This window comes from Amblyraja radiata, chromosome 10, assembly GCF_010909765.2.
Source record: "Amblyraja radiata isolate CabotCenter1 chromosome 10, sAmbRad1.1.pri, whole genome shotgun sequence".
In the NCBI taxonomy this organism is placed as follows: Eukaryota; Metazoa; Chordata; class Chondrichthyes; order Rajiformes; family Rajidae; genus Amblyraja; species Amblyraja radiata.
Window position 1 is genome coordinate 16,592,520 of NC_045965.1, and position 18,474 is coordinate 16,610,993.

General features: G+C 37.2%; 2 protein-coding genes across 3 annotated transcripts in view; one reads left to right on the forward strand and one right to left on the reverse strand.

Annotated features, from left to right (window-relative positions):
• The window catches only part of dhx9 (DExH-box helicase 9), a 74,554-nt gene extending 60,674 nt beyond the window's left edge, over positions 1 to 13,880 (forward strand). For both annotated transcript variants that reach the window (XM_033028186.1, XM_033028187.1), the window contains 3 exons: positions 1,891 to 2,006; positions 9,833 to 10,030; positions 12,812 to 13,880. In XM_033028186.1, coding sequence (XP_032884077.1) covers positions 1,891 to 2,006; positions 9,833 to 10,030; positions 12,812 to 13,466 — 969 coding nt within the window. In that variant the 3' untranslated portion in view covers positions 13,467 to 13,880. The remainder of the gene's footprint in view (positions 1 to 1,890; positions 2,007 to 9,832; positions 10,031 to 12,811) is intronic.
• Positions 13,881 to 16,567: 2,687 nt separating this feature from the next.
• shcbp1l (SHC binding and spindle associated 1 like) overlaps positions 16,568 to 18,474 on the reverse strand; it is a 41,677-nt gene continuing 39,770 nt past the window's right edge. The window contains exon 10 of the mRNA XM_033029133.1: positions 16,568 to 17,083. Coding sequence (XP_032885024.1) covers positions 16,838 to 17,083 — 246 coding nt within the window. The 3' untranslated portion in view covers positions 16,568 to 16,837. The remainder of the gene's footprint in view (positions 17,084 to 18,474) is intronic.

Genomic DNA, 18,474 nt, shown 5'->3' on the forward strand with positions numbered 1-18,474 from the left:
AAATTTATAAATACGCAGATGACACAACCATCATAGGTCTCATCTCGAACAATAATGAAACAGAATACCGCACTCAAACACACAAAGCAGTCACTTGGTGCACAGATAATAACCTCTTACTCAACACATCAAAAACACACGTACTCATCATTGATCTCAGACGTAAGGCACAACCCAAGACCCCCCTACTCATCTCAGGCGAACCCATATCCACCACTGACTCATTCAAATTTCTTGGCACTCACATAAGCAATAACCTCAAATGGAAAATCAATTCCAATCACATCTACAAAAAAGCCAACCAAAGACTCTTCTTCCTCCACCAGCTCAAGAAGTTTAGAGTAAGGAAACACCTCCTAATCAAATTCTACACAGCCATCATCCAAAGCATGCTCACTTCATCAATTACAGTCTGGTTCAGCAGTTTAGACACTCACTCCCGTAATAAATTACAACGCATAGTTAACAAAGCATCCAAAATCATCAGCACTCCCCTTCCATCAATAGAATCACTCCATCACAAACGGTCTGTGTCAAGGGTGAAGAAAATCATCTCTGATCCCTCCCACCCAGCTCACCACATCTTCTACCTGCTGCCATCAGGAAGGCGCTACAGCTCACTGTCCGCCAAGACATCTCGATTTAAAAAGAGTTTTTACCCACACGCAATCCGAATTCTGAACACACTATGATAACAGCACATATCCTCCCCATGCATGTACTGTATATTGTATGATGTTGTGTTTTATGTTATGTTTGACGGGAATCAGCCTACCTTGTAACATCCTGTACTGAACCTGAATTCCACCAGCTTGACTGTGGTCATTAAATAATCTAATCTAATCTAATCTAATAATCTAATAAGAGTGATAAAGGAGGCAGTGAATATGCTTGTCTTCATTGGACAGGGCATTGAATAAAAGAGTCAGAAAGTCACGATGTAGGTTTATAGTACTTTAGGCTGCATTTGGACCATTGCATGCTGTTCTGATCACCCCATTCCAGGAAGAATATGACGGCTTTGAAAAGGGTGGTTTACCAGAATGCTGCCTGAATTACAGATTACCACTCCTGCTCTGTCAGGAGTGGTAATCAAGGCAGATACGATAATGGCCTTTTAGAGATTTGGATAGGCACATGGATATGCATATAGATATGGAAGGATATGGATTACGTGGAGGTAGATAATGGTTGGTCATGGCACCCCGTAGGACCTTTTCCTGTGCTGTACTATTTTATGTTCTGTGTTCATTGAGCCAACAGACTGAAATGTAATTATTATAGATTGCAACTTTTTAAATTGAGTAAAATCAATTAACTGGTTGCTGCACAAATTGAATCAAATTTAGAGTTTGGCTTATTTAAAATCGAGCACTCCAGAAGACATGATTTTCCCAATTTGGTTCCAGTGCTATTGGTGTAAGATAATAAAGTTACAAATAGATTCCTGATTCTTGCTGAATTACAGTCTTTAATGGAGGAAGTTTAAACAATGGATGCACCCGTGCAGTTTAATGCAAAAGATCCCTCTTGAATGTTTTTTCCATCTTTGGTCTTTCTTGGAAGGCTGCCGTCTAAACATGTCCTTGCAACATGTTAAGCACAAACTATTCCAAAATGAAGAAGCAGAGAATGTGAATAAAACTTGTTTTAGAACTGTACTTGAGAATTCTATTCTACCTCATAAAAGGTTAGTGGACCTTGAAATTGGTTGCCTGGAAAGATTTGTATTCAGTATCAAATCCTAATCTGTTCACCAGATACAGTCTTTTCTAGGGAAACTTTGTTCAAACCTACAATTATTATTTTTCTTTAAAAAAATAAAATGTTTGAAAAATTGGCAGCTTGTCATATTACTTGGGTATTAGTGATTGGTTATTTCTTTTCTAGATCCGAACCCGTGCTGTATCTGCAAAGGCGATGACTTTAGTTAGTCCACTCCAGTTACTCTTTTATGGTTCAAAGAAGGTGACAGGAAATGGTGAAATCATTTTGATGGATGAATGGTAAGTACCTTTGATGTTTACAGTAATTTAATTTTAATCTCTGTTAAAGAAGAATATCAAATTGGTATTTGAGATATAATCTACAGTCAAACTTGGCCCTTCGACCCAACTCATACATGCCGAGTTGGGATGTTGCATCTAAGCTAGTCTTAGTTATCTGTGTTTGGCCGATATCCCAATAAACCTTGTATGTGTCCAAATGTATTTTAAATGTTATTTATTAGCTTCCTCAACTACCTCCTCTGGCAGCCAGCACGTTCCATATACCCACCACATTCTGAGTGAAAAAGTTGCCTCTTGGGTTCCTATTAAATCTTTCCCCTCACCTTAAACCTATTCTTGATTTCCCTAATCTGGGTAAAAGACTCTGTGCATTCACCCTATCTATTCCCCCTCATAATATTATACACCTAAAAGATTACGCCTCAGCCTCCTGTGCTGCAATGAATAAAATCCCAACCTTTCCCTATAGATCCCAAGTCAGGCAACATCCTCGTAAATCTTCTGCACTCTTTCCAGTTTAATTACATCCTTCCTAGAGCAGGGTGACTAAAACTGAACACAATACTCCAAATTCAACCTGTTATTTATGGGAGTATTATGCAAAAAATGTTAATATAATTTTAAAGTTATAAACATTGCTGGCAAGTTCAGCATTTTTTGTGCATCCCAATTGCTCTTGAGGTGATGGTGAGCCGCGAACCTCAATTGAGCAGTAAAGTTTCTTCCACTGTGTCTATTTCCAGAAGGTTTGCAGCATTTTCTGTTTTTAGTGGTGATTTCCAGTTTTTATATTTTCTTCCAATGTTGATAATTCAGCAAGATGACAATGACACTTTGTAGCGTTGTTATAATCAAGGAGTGTTAAAGACATACAAGGTGATTCATAATTTAAAAATTGTGATATAGTCTTCAATGTTTCCTGAAAAATTATTGCGTGTTTGGGTCTTTTGTGTCTCAGAAAGGCAATACAGTAAACCCTCATTATTGCAGACCTCTTTATAACGGATTTCAGTTACAGCAGACAGACTTACCGACCATCATCATCAGGCCAGGCTGTTAATGCCACCCCTGACCAGCACCTCCTCCCCGGCCACATAGGTGCTGACGCCACCTACCTGCCTGCCTACACAGGTTCCTTGGTCGCTTCCAGGCCACACCTGCCACCACTGATTCTTTTTATTTTTTTTAATTTTTTATTTATTTATTAGAAGTAGACATATTATAAAATGTAGTTACATATTATAGTAAAACATTTTTTTTCATATACATCAGTCATACATTATTAAAATTTTCCATTATCAATTACTTCTGCTTCTAGTATTTTTATTTTTTATAGAAAGCGAGAAAAAGAGAGGGTAGAAAGTTACAGATATAAAAGAAAGCAAAAAAACACAACAGAAAAACAAGGGAGGTGGAATGGGTTACCTGTAATACATCAATGGAGATAGGTTCGTAGGTTATAAAGTATAGAGTATAGTTTTTCATCTGTTCCTGAGTTCAAGTTTCAGCTGGGTCCTCGTGCTGTGCCAGTCTATCCCTTCAGATAGTTAATGAATGGAGCCCAAATTTTATGGAAAAGATCTTGTTTGTCCATTAAGACAAGTCTAATTCTTTCTAAGTATAGGGTCTCCGACATTTCCGTAATCCACATTTTAATTGTGGGGGTTGTAGGGCCTTTCCAAAATTTTAATATTAATTTTTTTCCGGTTATTATACTGTAATTGAGGAAGTTTCTTTGGTTTGTTGTGAGTGTTAAGCTTTGTTCTGATATTCCAAGTATTATTAATTTTGTGTCTGGGTCCAGTTTTGTATTAATAACTTCTGAAGTTATTTCAAAAATATCTGTCCAGAAATGTTTAAGTTTTATACAGTTTGCATACGTATGTGTTAAATTAGCCTCTAAATGTAGACATTTATCACAAATAGGAGAGATTTGTGGGAAGATTCTATTTAGTTTTATTTTAGAGAAGTGTAGTCTATGTAAGACCTTGAATTGTATTAAAGTATGTCTGGCATTTAATGAACATTGATGTATTTGTTGTAAACTTTCGTCCCACATATCTTTCCTGATAGGATGACCTATTTCATTTTCCCATTTGTATCTATATGGTTCGGTCGGTGGTACCTCGTTATTTAGTAAGGTGTTATAAATATAAGCTATTAGTTTTTCAGTATTAGGATGCTTGTTCAGACATTCATCAAGAATTTCTGATTCCCTATTCCTGTAAACTTGTGTATTAGATTTAACATAATCTCTAATTTGTAGATATCTGAAGAAATTATTTGAGTGCAGTCCATAATTCAGTTGTAACTCTTGGAATGAAAGAAAAGTACCTTTCCCATAAAGATGTCCTATATTTTTGATTCCATGATTTTTCCATTGTGTGAAACCTTTGTCCATAAAGGATGATTTGAATAAAGGATTATTTACAATGGGAAGGCAGAGTGGTATATTATTCAATTTAAAATCTTTTTTTGTTTGTTTCCAAATTCGTATTCCACTATGTATTATGGGGTTTTCTTTATAGGTTTTTTTGTGCAGTTTTGTGGGGGCAAATATGATCGGTCCAATTTCAAAAGGTAGACAGTCTTCCTTTTCCATCATTAGCCAATCTGGTTGTTGGTCCATCTCTTCCAGCCAAAAATTCATGTTTTTAATATGGACTGCCCAAAAATAAAATAAGAAATTTGGCAAAGCCAGACCTCCATTTATCTTTGATTTACATAAATGTTTTTTACTTATTCTATGATTCTTATAATCCCAGACAAAACTTGTAACAATGGAGTCGACTTTTTTGAAAAAAGTTTTTGGGATATATATCGGAATTAATTGAAGTAGGTACAGCAGTTGCGGTAAAAAAATCATTTTTATAGCATTAATTCTCCCAAGCATTGAAATGGGGAGTGTTTTCCAGTATTGAATATTCTTATGTAGTTTATTCAGTAAGGGTGGGAAATTTAGTTTAAATAAAGAGGTATATGTCATAGTTACATAGATTCCTAAGTATTTAAATTTATCTTTAACTATTTTAAAAGGGGATTGTTGTATTGTATGTAAATTGAATTTTGTTATTGGCATGATTTCGCTTTTATTCCAATTGATTCTATATCCCGAAAACTGACCAAATTGAGTTATTAGATTTAATAGGTTTGGAATACTAGTTTCTAATTTTGTAATATATATTAGTATATCATCTGCATATAAGGAGATTTTATTCCTTGTGTCTCTAGTATTGTATCCAAATATTCCTGGATGGTTTCTAATGCTTTCTGCTAGGGGTTCGATTGCAAGAGCAAATAATAGTGGGGATAGTGAGCATCCTTGTCTACAGCCTCTAGAGAGATTAAATTTAGTTGATAACATTTTGTTTGTTAATATTCTAGCTGTTGGGTTAGAATATAACAATTTAACCCATGTACAGTACTTCTCTCCTAGTTGAAATTTTTCCATCACCGAAAATAAATATGGCCATTCTACCTGGTCAAATGCTTTTTCAGCATCTAACGAGATAATTGCTAGCTCTGCATTAGGGATTCTATTGGAGTATATAATATTAAATAATCTTCTCAGATTAAAAAATGAATACCGTTTGGGGATAAACCCTGTTTGGTCAGGATGTATTAATTTACTGATCACTAAGCTCAATCTATTAGATAGAATCTTAGTTAATATTTTCTGATCAGTATTTAAGAGGACTATAGCTCTGTATGAACCTGGGTCTTCAAGATCCTTGTCCGTTTTTGGTATAAGTATGATTGTTGATTCATTTAGAGTTTCTGGGAGTTTCTGTTGAGTATAAGCGTATTTGTACATTGTCTGTAGGCGTGGGGAAAGCAAATCATAATTTTTTTTATAAAATTCCGAATTTAGACCATCGGGTCCTGCCGCCTTTCCGTTTTTTAAGGACTTTGTTGATTCTTCAATGTCTTTTATCGTAATTTCAGCCCCTAGCAATTCTCTCTCTTTCTGATCTAGACCCGCAAACTTACAATTCTGTAAAAATGTTTCCATTCCCGTTGATTGTTCTGTTATTTTAGATGAATACAATTTTTGGTAGTATTGTAGAAATCTATCATTAATATCTTTAGGCAGTTAATGTTTCTCCCTTATCTGTTCTAATTTTGTATATTGTTTTTTCCCCGTCCAATTTGCGAAGTTGACGCGCTAATAGTTTTTGTGGTTTGTCACCAAATTCAAAATTTAATTGTTTTGTATGTTGATAAAGTTTTATAACTTGGTCTGAATAAATCTTGTTTAATTTATATTTCAATACTTCAATTTTATTGTGTTTTATCGTGGATGGTGCTGCTGCATTTTCTGTGTCTAATTGCTTTATTTCCATTTCCAGTTTCTGTTGTTTGGCCCTATTCTCTTTATTAAAAAATGATTGGGAAGAAATTAATGCTCCTCGTACAAATGCTTTAAATGTCTCCCAAAGAAGGGAGGCAGAGATTTCAGGGCTATCGTTAGCCTCAAAAAACATTTAAATCTGTTTTACTAGATATTCATTACATGACTTATCTTTTAAGATTTGGGGATTAAATCTCCATTGTGACTGTGTCTCTGCCATTCCGTTTACTTTGATCATAAATGTTAATGGGGCGTGGTCTGAGATTATGATGTTATGATATTGTGAGTTATAGGTGAATGGGATAAGTTTTGAATCTACTAAAAAATAGTCTATCCTTGAGTAAGTTTTATGTACTGGTGAGTAAAATGAATATTCTCGGCCCGATGGATTTTCAATTCTCCAAACGTCCTTAATATTTGTGGTATTAATGTATGAATTTAAAAATTCACTTGATCGAGATTTTAGTTTTCTTTGAGTTGATGATCTATCCAAACAAGCATCCAATGTACAATTTAAATCTCCACCGATTATTAAGTTTTGTTGTGTACCTTCCGGGATATTGTTAAGAATTCTCTTAAAAAACAGAGGGCTATCAAAATTTGGTCCATACACATTGAGGAGAGTCACCTTTTTTAAGTATAACTCCCCTATTATTATAATATATCTGCCTTCAATGTCTTCTATCGTTGATATATGTTTAAAGGGTATACCTTTACGAATTAGTATTGCAACACCTCTTGATTTATGTGAGAATGAAGAATGGTACGCTTTAGCAATCCATTTTGCTTTCAGTCTATGTTGTGCTTCCTTTTTAAGATGTGTCTCCTGGAGAAATATTATATCTGTTTTCAATGATTTTAAATGTGCTAACACTTTGCCTCTCTTGATAGGTTCATTAATTCCCTTAACATTCCAACTACAGAATTTAATTCCCTCACCCCCAATTTTTATATTCATGTCTTGCATCTTGTGATTAAGTGGTAGAGCAGATGATTCAGCACACTCAACCCTACCTTATACTTGAACTTCAGGTAGATGAATTTTAGGTCACGTCTGTTTTCCATCCGAACGTATCTCCTTAAATAAAATATGCAATTCCATTCCAAATACAAAATATAATGTGATATAAGATAAAAAAGGTGATAGCTAATAGGGTTAGTAAAGTGTGGAAAGTAAAAAAGAAAAGCAACTACAACTACAATTAGTGCAGTTAGTGATAGCCACCCTAATGTGGCTAAGCATCTATGGACTTCCGTAGCTTTTGGTTTATAAAAATACTAGCTCCGTGCTTTCCTTGAAAGGAAAGTTTCCAATTCGATGCATACAATTTGTGGGGGGGAAAGAAATATTGATTATATTCCATTAATGGTATAATTGTATAATTAGTAGTCTCAAATTGAAATATTAGTTTTGTATTTTGAATCAGCCACCACTGATTCTTACCTGCTCTGTAGCTGCCTGCGGGCTGCGACTAATGACTCCACTGATCCTTGCCTCTCCCCTGGTCGTCAGCAGGCCGGGGCCGTCAACATACCTGGATTCAAGGCCCAGATCCAAACTGGGAGCGTGAAGAAGGCTCTCAACCCAAAACATCACCTATCCATGTTCTCCAGAGATGTTGCCTGACCTGCTGATTTACTCCAACACTTTGTGTCCTATTGTGTATTAACTACCACCTGCAGTTCTTTATTTCCACTTCATATATAATGATACTCTATTACTTGGTAACCATTTACTCGGCTATAGTGGTCAATAATAAACATCGCCTCCCCTCCACCCCCCCCCCCCCCCCACCCCCCACCCCCATGGTTTGTTCTAATGAGGGTTTACTGCATTGACTTGATTCTGTTAATTTAATTTCACTTTTTGGTTTAGAATTGTTCCCAGTCCTGTGTGAGATAAATGAGTGCAACATCCACTGTTTGTCACAGTTAAGACAAATGGAAGTTTCAAAAAATGATTTTGTTAATTAAGATAATTGAGGTATTACCCGTTGCGTTGTGAAAGGCTACTTGAGTCCCGAATCGGCTCTACGAGAGTTCTCTCCCATAGTCCTAGAAATTTTTACTTTAACGTACTTACCCAGCTCGTCTTTGAATACCATAATAGAATATGCTTCCACTATTTTCCCTTGCAGTGCATTCCTGACCCAAACCACTCATTGCATAATAGCTGTTTTCATGTCACTTCTAGCTCTTTTGCCCACAGTTTAATTTAAGCTTCTTGTGTTTTGACCCATCTAATGGGAACATAAATAATACCTTTAAAAAGATCCCCTCACAGCTTCCTTTGTTTCAAGGAGAACAACCCCAGCATTTCCAGTTTATGCGTGTAACTCATCCCCAGAATCATTCTGGTAAATCATGCATCCATTCTAAGACCTCAGTTCTTCTTTTAAAACGGTGCAGAATTGTACACAAAACTCCATTTGTGGCAAAGATTCATCTGATTTCTTTGCTCCTGTTCTTGGGTCCCACAGGCTCATTTTACCATCTTCTCAGTGTCTCCTGTTTGCTCTTATTTACCTCTTTCCTTTTTATGATTTATGCATGCAATTTCCCAAATCTTTTTATTCCTGTATCTCATTGTGTAATACATTAGAAACTTGTATTGGTCATGCTTCCAATCCTGGGATTCATTTTAACAGTTTATTCCACTCTCATCCAAAACTGCAGTCTTCCACTAATGTGTTCCTGATTTTTTTTTTTAATCCATCCTGCTACTGCTCCTGTTATTGCCAAGGGCGTCTTTTTTTTTGGCAAGCAAATTATGTGGAACTTTATCAAACAACCCTTTAAAAATCAATTTGCACCATATCAATTGCATTTCTTGCTTATCCCTCTTTATTACCTTGATTTGCCTCAATTGTACACATAAATCTTCTGCCTTAAAAAAAAAATTTCAATTTAGCCCCGTACTAATATGTTTCTATTCAGTTAATACTTGCTGCTTCTTCAAACGTTGACGTTTACCCCCGTATGCATTAAGATACTCACCTTAATAATGAGTAAAGATCTGGAAATACTAAAATGCAAATTATGGCGTAACATTTTACTTGTGTCCTAATAAAACTTAAGTGCAGTATAGCCAATTTAGAAACAGTGAAGCAAGTTATATAATTTACAAAAGGACACAAATTACTGGACTAATTCAGCAGATCAGGAAGTATCTCTGGAAGGTCTGAAGAAGTGTCTCGACCTGAAATGTCGCCTATCCATGTTCTCCAGAGATGCTGCCTGATCTGCTGAGTTCCTTCAGCCATTTGAATCCTTTTGTGTATTAACCAGCATCTGCATTGTTTAATTCTACAGTTCTACAATGTTTTTTTATTAAGGCACATTCCCTGAAGAATCAATACATGTTGATGTATGATTTTATTATTTGACTGTTGTGGATTCCTGGGTTACGTCTACCATGTTGATCCTTTCAGTGTTGGTTGCATTAATGCTTATGGTAGTTTTTGCTTTGTAGGATAAAGTTGAAGATGTCACACTATGCTGCAGCTGCAATTGTTGCTTTGCGTGCAGGAATGGAAGCACTGGTTGTTGAAGTTGCTAAGGATCCTGAATTTGTACGACAACTGGACCCTGCACATGAACGGCTGCTGAATGTGATCCGGCAGATTTCAAAACCTGGAGCAGCCGGCATTAATCTTATGGCAAACTCAAGGTGAACTGCATGTCAAGTTTTAGGAAGCACTTTAAGTGTGGTTCTTTGAAGTTCATGTGGTCATGAATTAGAATGCATATTCTGATCAATGTGAATGTTAGTATTTCAATGCAGTTGAGTTTTACAGTCAAAAACTTTGTTTGCAATCTTCAGAAGGTTTGCAAAGAGGGACAGTCTTTACAGTATTTACCACCCCACGATTATCATATAAGTGTTACCTCAAATGGGATGGTGCAATTACTTTTGCACCCCTACCTGCTGCTGCACCCACATAGTCTCACCACCTTGGTGCTTGGAAGAAGCTTTACAGGCAGTTAACTACTGTTTTATTCATGTGCTTCATAATCAACCTGGGCAATCAAGGCAGCATTAGTGTTGTGGTGCGGCAAAGGTGGTGTGCAGTGTTTTGGAGGGGATTTTAATGCTTTTTCTATTATTTTCATGGTAGAAGACGGGGGAGGGGAATTAAAGGAAATATGGGGATGGGAGAAGTGAGTATGGGTGGGGGGGTGGGGAGAGGGAGCAGCAGGACTGGGGTAGTGGGGAAGATGGTGTGCACCAGGGTGGGGAGGAGGGAAAAGCGGGGGAAGGAGAGTGCAGTTAGGGGGATCATTACTTGAAATTGGAGAATTCAATGTTCATACTGTTGAGACGTAAGTATAGTAGAAGAGATAGGGGTCGAGAAAGGGGAGAGCGGGGTTGGAGATAGTCCAAGTGTATTTGAGGGCAGTGTGGAAGTTAGTAGTAAAGTTGATGAAATCAATTAATTCTGCATGGAAGAAACTTTTTTAAAAATCACTGCTTGTGATTACTTTTGAGAGGTTTAAGTTTAGGTTTATTATTGTCACCAGTAGAGTGAAAAGCTTTGTATTTCAGTCAACAGATAGGAAGCCCCGATGCAGTCGTCAATGTAATAGAGCAAATTGGGAATGGTACCGGGGTATACTTGGAACAAGGAATGTTCAGTATAACTAGCAAAAAGGCTGTCATATTAGGGGCCCATGCGAGTGCCCTTTACTGCTCCCTTAACTTGAAGAGAGAGGTCAAAGGTGAAGTAGTTAATGGTGACAAAGTTTCTCCTGGCAGAGAAAAGTGTTAGTTGAGGGGACTTAATTGATTCTCTGTTTGAGGAAGAACCAGAGTGCCTCCTTGATTGGGATGAAGGTGCAGAAGCATGTCCATGGTAAAGATGAGGCGATAGGATGCAAGGAATAGGAAGTTGTTGAGGTGGCAAAGAGCATGCAAGGTGTCTTGGATGTAGGTCAGGATGGGACAAGGGTCAACAAGATAGAATCAAAGTATTTGGAGAAATGTGGTGGGGCATGATCAGGCAGAAACAATTTTGCTTGTGAATTTTGGGAAGGAGATAGAAATGGACAGCAATTGGGGAGCAATAAACTGGGAGGCTGTGCAAGAGAGATCGCTGAAGGTGATGGTTGGGAGATTGTGGCTTGGTTCATCAGTAGGGTCATGGTCAAGGGGGTAGGTATGAGGATGTGCCTCTCGTCAATGAGATTGAAATAATATTATGATTGGTACTGAGTGAGTGGAGGACTGTGCATTGACAGGGATGAGATTGCCCTTTTGAACAGTCCTTTGATAAGGTAGGGTACCAGCTGAATTCACCTCTACCCAATTGCGCACATTGTCTCTGAAACTGGTAAGCTACACCGCTGATAACTTTATTCTACACACTGTATCTTTCCCTTTGCTCTACCTATTGTACTTGATTGTATTTATGAATCCGAGTTGATTGAATAACATGCAGCACTGTACCTAGGTACACGTAACAGCAATAAATCTAAACTTAAACCTCTCCAAAGTAAATAATGAGCGGTAATTTTTGTTTCATATTATTTCTCGTTTTTACATATTTTTCTCTTTGGACTACCTTTTATTTGTGTGTTTATATTATTTATTTATTTGATAATGCTTGTGTGTAATCTGACTGGATAGCACACAAATTTCACTGTCTCTCAGTACACGTGTAAATAATAAAATAATACCATTGTCAATGAGACTCCCCCCACACACCGTAACACATTAGTCAATATTACAAAAACAGCACTGGAGAATGAAACCAATGCCAAGCGCCTGGAACAGTTAGACAGCACCACCACCTGCAGTGTCACTATTGCACACTAAAATATTTTTTTAATTTGTGGTCAGGACATCCTAATTGCATGCAAATTAATCTCCTCCTATCTACCATGAGCAATATGCAATCTGCCCAAACTATTATAACACTACATTCTGCATTCTTTTTTTTTTGCTTTGCACTACCTTGTGTATGGCTTGATTGTTTTATACTCATATGTAATATGATTGGCTGAATAGCAAAATTAAGCTTTTCACTGATTATGACTATGACATTGGTGCACTTGACAATAAAAAGCCAATATCAAATATACCTTTTCACCTGGATAAGCTTGATTTGTTTTACTTTCATATCTGTTATAGACTTCAGCCAACATTCTGGTTCTTCAGCATGTGGCTGTTGTGCGAAGAGATTTGCCACTATTAACGTCGATGGTTTTAGAACATGACACAGAAATAAATTTAATAATTTATTTTAGTGGGAACATAACAGTGCAATTACAATTCATTTGTTGTATGTTGTTTATAAGCAACATATATGCTTTTGTATTGAATATTAACAGGATTGAAAGCTTTACCTTGGAGAGAAAATAGAAAAGTATAAATTATTTTACACACTAACTTTTTCTTAATTTTTTCATGCTATTAATTTGACTAATGAAATATTTTTTGTTGTTTTTACAGATTTGGTGATGGTCCTCGTCCTCCCAAGATGGCACGTTTTGACAGTCAAGGATATGGTGGAAGAGGGAGCGGTCGTGGTTCAGGTTATAGGGGAGGAGGCGGTTATGGAAGAGGAAATGGATATGGTAGTTCCCGTGGCTCAGGATATTTTGGAGGAGGACGAGGTGGTGGGGGAAACTACCAAAGTGGTGGATATCGCAGCTACCAAAATAGTGGTGGTGGAGGATATGGTAGCTACCAAAGTAGAGGTGGAGGATATGGTGCCTATCAAGGTGGAAGTGGAAGCTACCAGAGTGGTGGTGATAATAATGATGGTATTCGTGGCGGTGCAAGTGGAGGTGGTGGCAACCGAGGTGGTGGATACAGTGGTAACCAGAGCAGTGATGGATACAGTGACACCGGGGGTGGTGGTGGATACGGTAGTAACCAGACCAGTGGTGGTCGATTTGGTGGGAACCAGGGTGGCAGTGGATATGGGGGGAACCAGGGTGGTGATAGTTTCACTGATAACAGGGGTGGTAGTGCATATGGTGGGAACCAGGGTGGCAGTGGGAGCCAAGGTGGTGGTGGTGGTGGTAACTGGGGTGGTGATGGATATGGTGATTACCGAGGTGGTGGAGGATACAGTGGTAACCGGGGTGGTGGAGGGTATTGAGGAAGATATGAAGACTGAGGTATCGTTTAGAAAAATACAGATGACCAAAAGTTGCATTTGTGCACAATTTATATGCATTGATAGTAACACAGCTTTGTATTTAATTGTTTTAAGTAAAACAACAGTGCATGCACATTGCAAATGTAATCAGTTTCAGTTTGTTTTAATGCAAATGTTTTCTACATGGTCTGCATTTTAAGGTGCAATCGTACAGGGAGGGCATATACTTATGACACATCTAAATACCAACGTAAAATTTCCAAGCACATTAACGTTTATATAGTGAATAGCTAGTTTTGAATGTCTTCATATTTTAATTGTATTGCAGAAGAAATAAAAACTGGAAGGATTTGTATTTGCGTAATGAAGTAATACATTAAAAGCATCAATGAGAAATATCAAAATGAAAACAAACTCATTAATGGCTGGTTTTAGATTAATTCAATCGAGGAGTATGTTGCTCAAAGGCAGGAATTCGGAGGAGAGGCATTGTCATATGGCCTGTTAATGATAATTTGTTGCATTATTTTAAAATTAATTGAGTTTTGTAAACTGGAGATTGCAGCGTCATTCACTTTGCTGTGAAGAGTCCTGCACCAGTGAGCCAAGGGAATATGGTAAGGGTAAGACCCAGGCCTCCTAGTACATGGAGATCAAATGATTGCTGATCATTGCTTTGCCGAGCAAAGGGTGTTAATATGTATTCAAGAAAGGTTCAGTTGAAGACAAAGCACGCTTTTTTGAACTTGTGGTAGAGAACCATTCATTTTATTTTTCCCACAGAATGGGTGATAGTGAGGTGTTGAAAAAAGTGCTGAAGCAGTCAATTTTACTGTTTTATTTGCAGCATCAGAATTTATTAGGGTAGATACAATGAACAGTGTTCTGTTTTGAGAAGCATAGACTGAGGGATGTTTTTATTCCAGTAATGATAAAACAAATAGCTGGTATATATGGATTTCCAAAGTCTGCAGCTTTTATCTTTAACCTTTTAAATTATTTTCTGTACAGATCATGATACTTTTAATGATCTCTGCATGAAAATTTCAAGTCCAAGCAACTGGTTTCAGCCTTTCACCATTTAGAAAATACACTAGTCTTCATACAAAAGACACTAGTTTGCTCCAATTTTGCCCAGGCACTTATTTCCTTCTCATTTTATGCTTCTAACTATAATCTTACCAAACTGCCAAACTTCATATCTTGGCAAATTTAATAGGGTAGAAAGCAACATGTCAATCATCGGAGATAGGCCCAAAATGGTAGATGTTCACCCGTTCCTTCTATCCAGAGATGCTGTCTGACCCACTGAGTTACACCACCATTTTGTCTTTTTTCAGTGTAAACCAGCACCTGCAATTCCTTCCTAAACATGTCAATCACACTGATTTACCTAAAACCTTTCAAGGTATCCATGTTATCCATATGTATAAATTCTATAATTGAACACTATGAATGCTAACTGGTTTGTAATTCCATGGTTTACCTCTCTCATCATTCTTAAACAGCAGAGTGGCAGAGTTGTCATTTAATGTTAGATCTTTGTTCCTATTCAATTTTAATTTGGGCATCAACTACAGATATGTCAGACATTATTGTGGTCCTTGATCATTTTCGAGTTGGTGAAGAAGAGTTAAATAAATCTCCAGAAAGCGTGAAATGAGCACATTATCTTTCTGCTACCAACAATTGGATTTGGGGTGAATTCATTAATTTGAATAAAAATATATTTTGCAGGCTGAATAATGACTGCACTGATGGGGTTTGGTTGAATGTTAACATGATGGGAATCAGCAAACCAGTATCAGTCAGTGAGGGTAGAATAATAGATGAATTGGAGTTTTTGTGGGACATAATATGTACGGTTAGTGAATTATTAGAGCATGGTGCTTAGTGTCCAAGACAAACGGTGAAGCTGTTGAATTGTAGAGGTAGTGATGGGTAAAAGTAGAACAGAAATAATATATGACTATTGAAACTGAAATAAATAAGCAGATAAGTACTTTAAGAAGGAACTGCAGATGCTGGAAAATCGAAGGTAGACAAAAGTGCTGGAGAAACTCAACAGGTGCAGCAGCATCTATGGAGCGAAGGAAATAGGCAACGTTTCGGGCCGCTGAGTTTCTCCAGCACTTTTGTCTAGGCAGATAAGTAGTCTGTCTTCTCTAATTTAGGATTCCATGGAAGTTCTTATTTAACTGAATTGACCAACAAGATGGTGGAAATGAAGTATTCAGCTAACTGGGCATATTATGTCATATCAGCACCTTGATTTGTGGTAGAACCAATTTAGTGGTTAAATGCTTCTTTTTGGAATATTCAGCCAAGAGTAGGGACCACAGCCCAGTTCTTGCCAGAGGAATAGAGAAACATGTTCTTTTAATTGAGAATCTACACCAAATTTTATTTGCCATTTTTATATCATATATCTGTGATGATATTACAGAAACAATCATTGTGTAAATTCAAAAATCAATACACCATTTTCCTGTCTGTAAAAGCGACTCAAACTTTAAATGTTGAAAGTAGTCAAGCAATTCTTCTTTTGATGCAGATTTATTTTGTTTCATAGTTTAAGGCTTTCAAATCAATCTGCACAAAGCTTGTAATTCTGCAGAGGATTTACACCCATACATATGCCTTGTTCATAATGCAATGTCAATAGACACTGCAAAATTAAACGTCATTTAATGAAATACATACATACTCCATTACACCCTTAAATACAATTACAACCTGTAGTGAAAAGTACATTATTTCATTTTGTAGATCTGAGTGCTGTTAGATGTTAGGCTTGAAAGACTATTAAGCTCTAGGGGCCTTACAGAGATAGTTCCATCTTCTAAGAACTTGTGTGTCTATGTGCACAAACTTTCCCAGACATTTGATGTTTTTCTGAAAATCAGCACCATTTCAATGCCATTTGGAATTTGTCATAAGCTTACTCTATGTTCAACTTTCCTGTTCCTAAATATAAACAGTCAATCCAACACAAGTGTGGAAGGATCATGAACTCTGGGGGAGGGTTGTTCCCAAGTCTTTAATCAGCTTTTAATTGAGAATTTAAAAAAAAACTGGCAGCAGGCTGGAAACTTTTTTTTAAAGTTTTAAAACCACAGATAATGAACAGATCACTCATATTGCGCAATATGTTGATGGAGAAGCTAGATTAAATAGTTTAATATACAGAACGTATGAACCGTTTTTAATTTTTGTTTTTGAGTTTAAATGTGAGGTATACTGCTTTCTTAAATGATGTATTCATTACAAATAAAAAATATTGAACAAATGTTAACAGTTAATTACGGATCTGTTTTTGACTCAAGACTAATTCAACCATTTCTAATTTGCAGTATTTCCCATCAGAGTAATTAACAAACAATTACGCCTATTTCTCCCATTGAATTGTTTTCAAACTTATTATTGTTCATTTCAAGACTCATATTCTGCATTGCTTTGACAAGATCATCCCTCTTATCACCTCCTGCAGCACATTCCAATACATTCTCATCTGCATCATGACAATATCTATCATCCGGCTGAATTATGGTAACACCGTAGCCATTGTTGGAATGAACATAATTGTTATGGAGCTTCAGTTTTGGTGGTGGCAGAACCTAAAGGGAAAAAAAGCAGTTTTCATACAATGAAATATCAGGTCCTATCTCAGCAATTCTTCAAGCACATTCATTACCTTTGTAAAAACCTTCCCTAGAAGACAAACAAACAACATGCATTTGTATATATCCACTATCAGAGTAAACTATCCTGAAAGACTTTGCAGATACGTTATCAAAGAATCTCACTCGGTATGAGAAATTGGACACGGAATTTGGCTGCTTGTTTGACCAACAATGGACGCTAATATGCTTCCAATTTAGTGTCGTATGTGTGCTTGCTTTTTTGGGAATCAAGTGAGCTGCTGTAATGGAAGATCACTCATGTTTGACAGGATAATCCCTTTAAAAACAATTACCATATTATCTACAGGGGGAAATTGGTTTCGGATTGGCACTAATTAGATGACCTGCACCATTTCCTGTTCTTCCTGGTGCTTTCTTTGTTCCTGTTAAATTGTAGTGTCCACTTTCCTATCTGTGCTATCCACACGTGGCTCCAGCTGACACTCCAGCTCCTAAACATGGAATTCCGTGCCTAACATATCTGGCTTCTTACAACAGGTTCTCAATCCAGCAATATGTGGCGACCACTCTTGGCAAAATGGCAGAAAGCTGTACTTTTTTTTAATGAGGTCTGAACTACCATAGTGGCCTGATGACATGGCAGAATGGCTGGCCTGCATGTAGTAGGCAACAACTTTCACGCTGAGAATAAATTCAAACCTATGCACAAAGGATTTAATGAAGGATTTTTTCATGCTCCCTAAAATTAAACAGATACTTCCCAATATTCCTGCCAAAATAACAGGAAATTCATAGTGCACACCCATCAGCTGCAGCAGTAGACTGTCCCACTCAAATCCTTAGCTGAGTTATTTGTAGAACTGGTATGTTAGCTACCCAATCCACCTTTTTGGTTTAGAGATAGTTTACAGGTACAGTGTGGAAACAGGCCCTTCGTCCCACCGAGTCGACGTCAACCATTGATCACCTGGTTCACACTAGTTCTATCATCCCACTTTCGCTTCAACTTCCTACACGCGGGGGATAATTTATAGAGGCTAATTAACCTACAAACCCACGCATTTTGGGAATAATAATACATTTTATTTATGGGCGCCTTTCAAGAGTCTCAAGGACACCTTACAAAAATTTAGCAGGTAGAGGAAAAACATGTAAGGGGAATGAAATAAATAGTAGAGACATGACTAGTACACAAATTAAAGACAAAATTCAATTCAAAACACAATATGAGGCAATTCATGCACAGATGAAAAGGGAGGGGGACGTGGGGCTAAGGATAGGCAGAGGTGAAGAGATGGGTCTTGAGGGATGTGGGAGGAAACCCACATGGTCACAGGAAGAACATGCAAACTCCACACAGACTG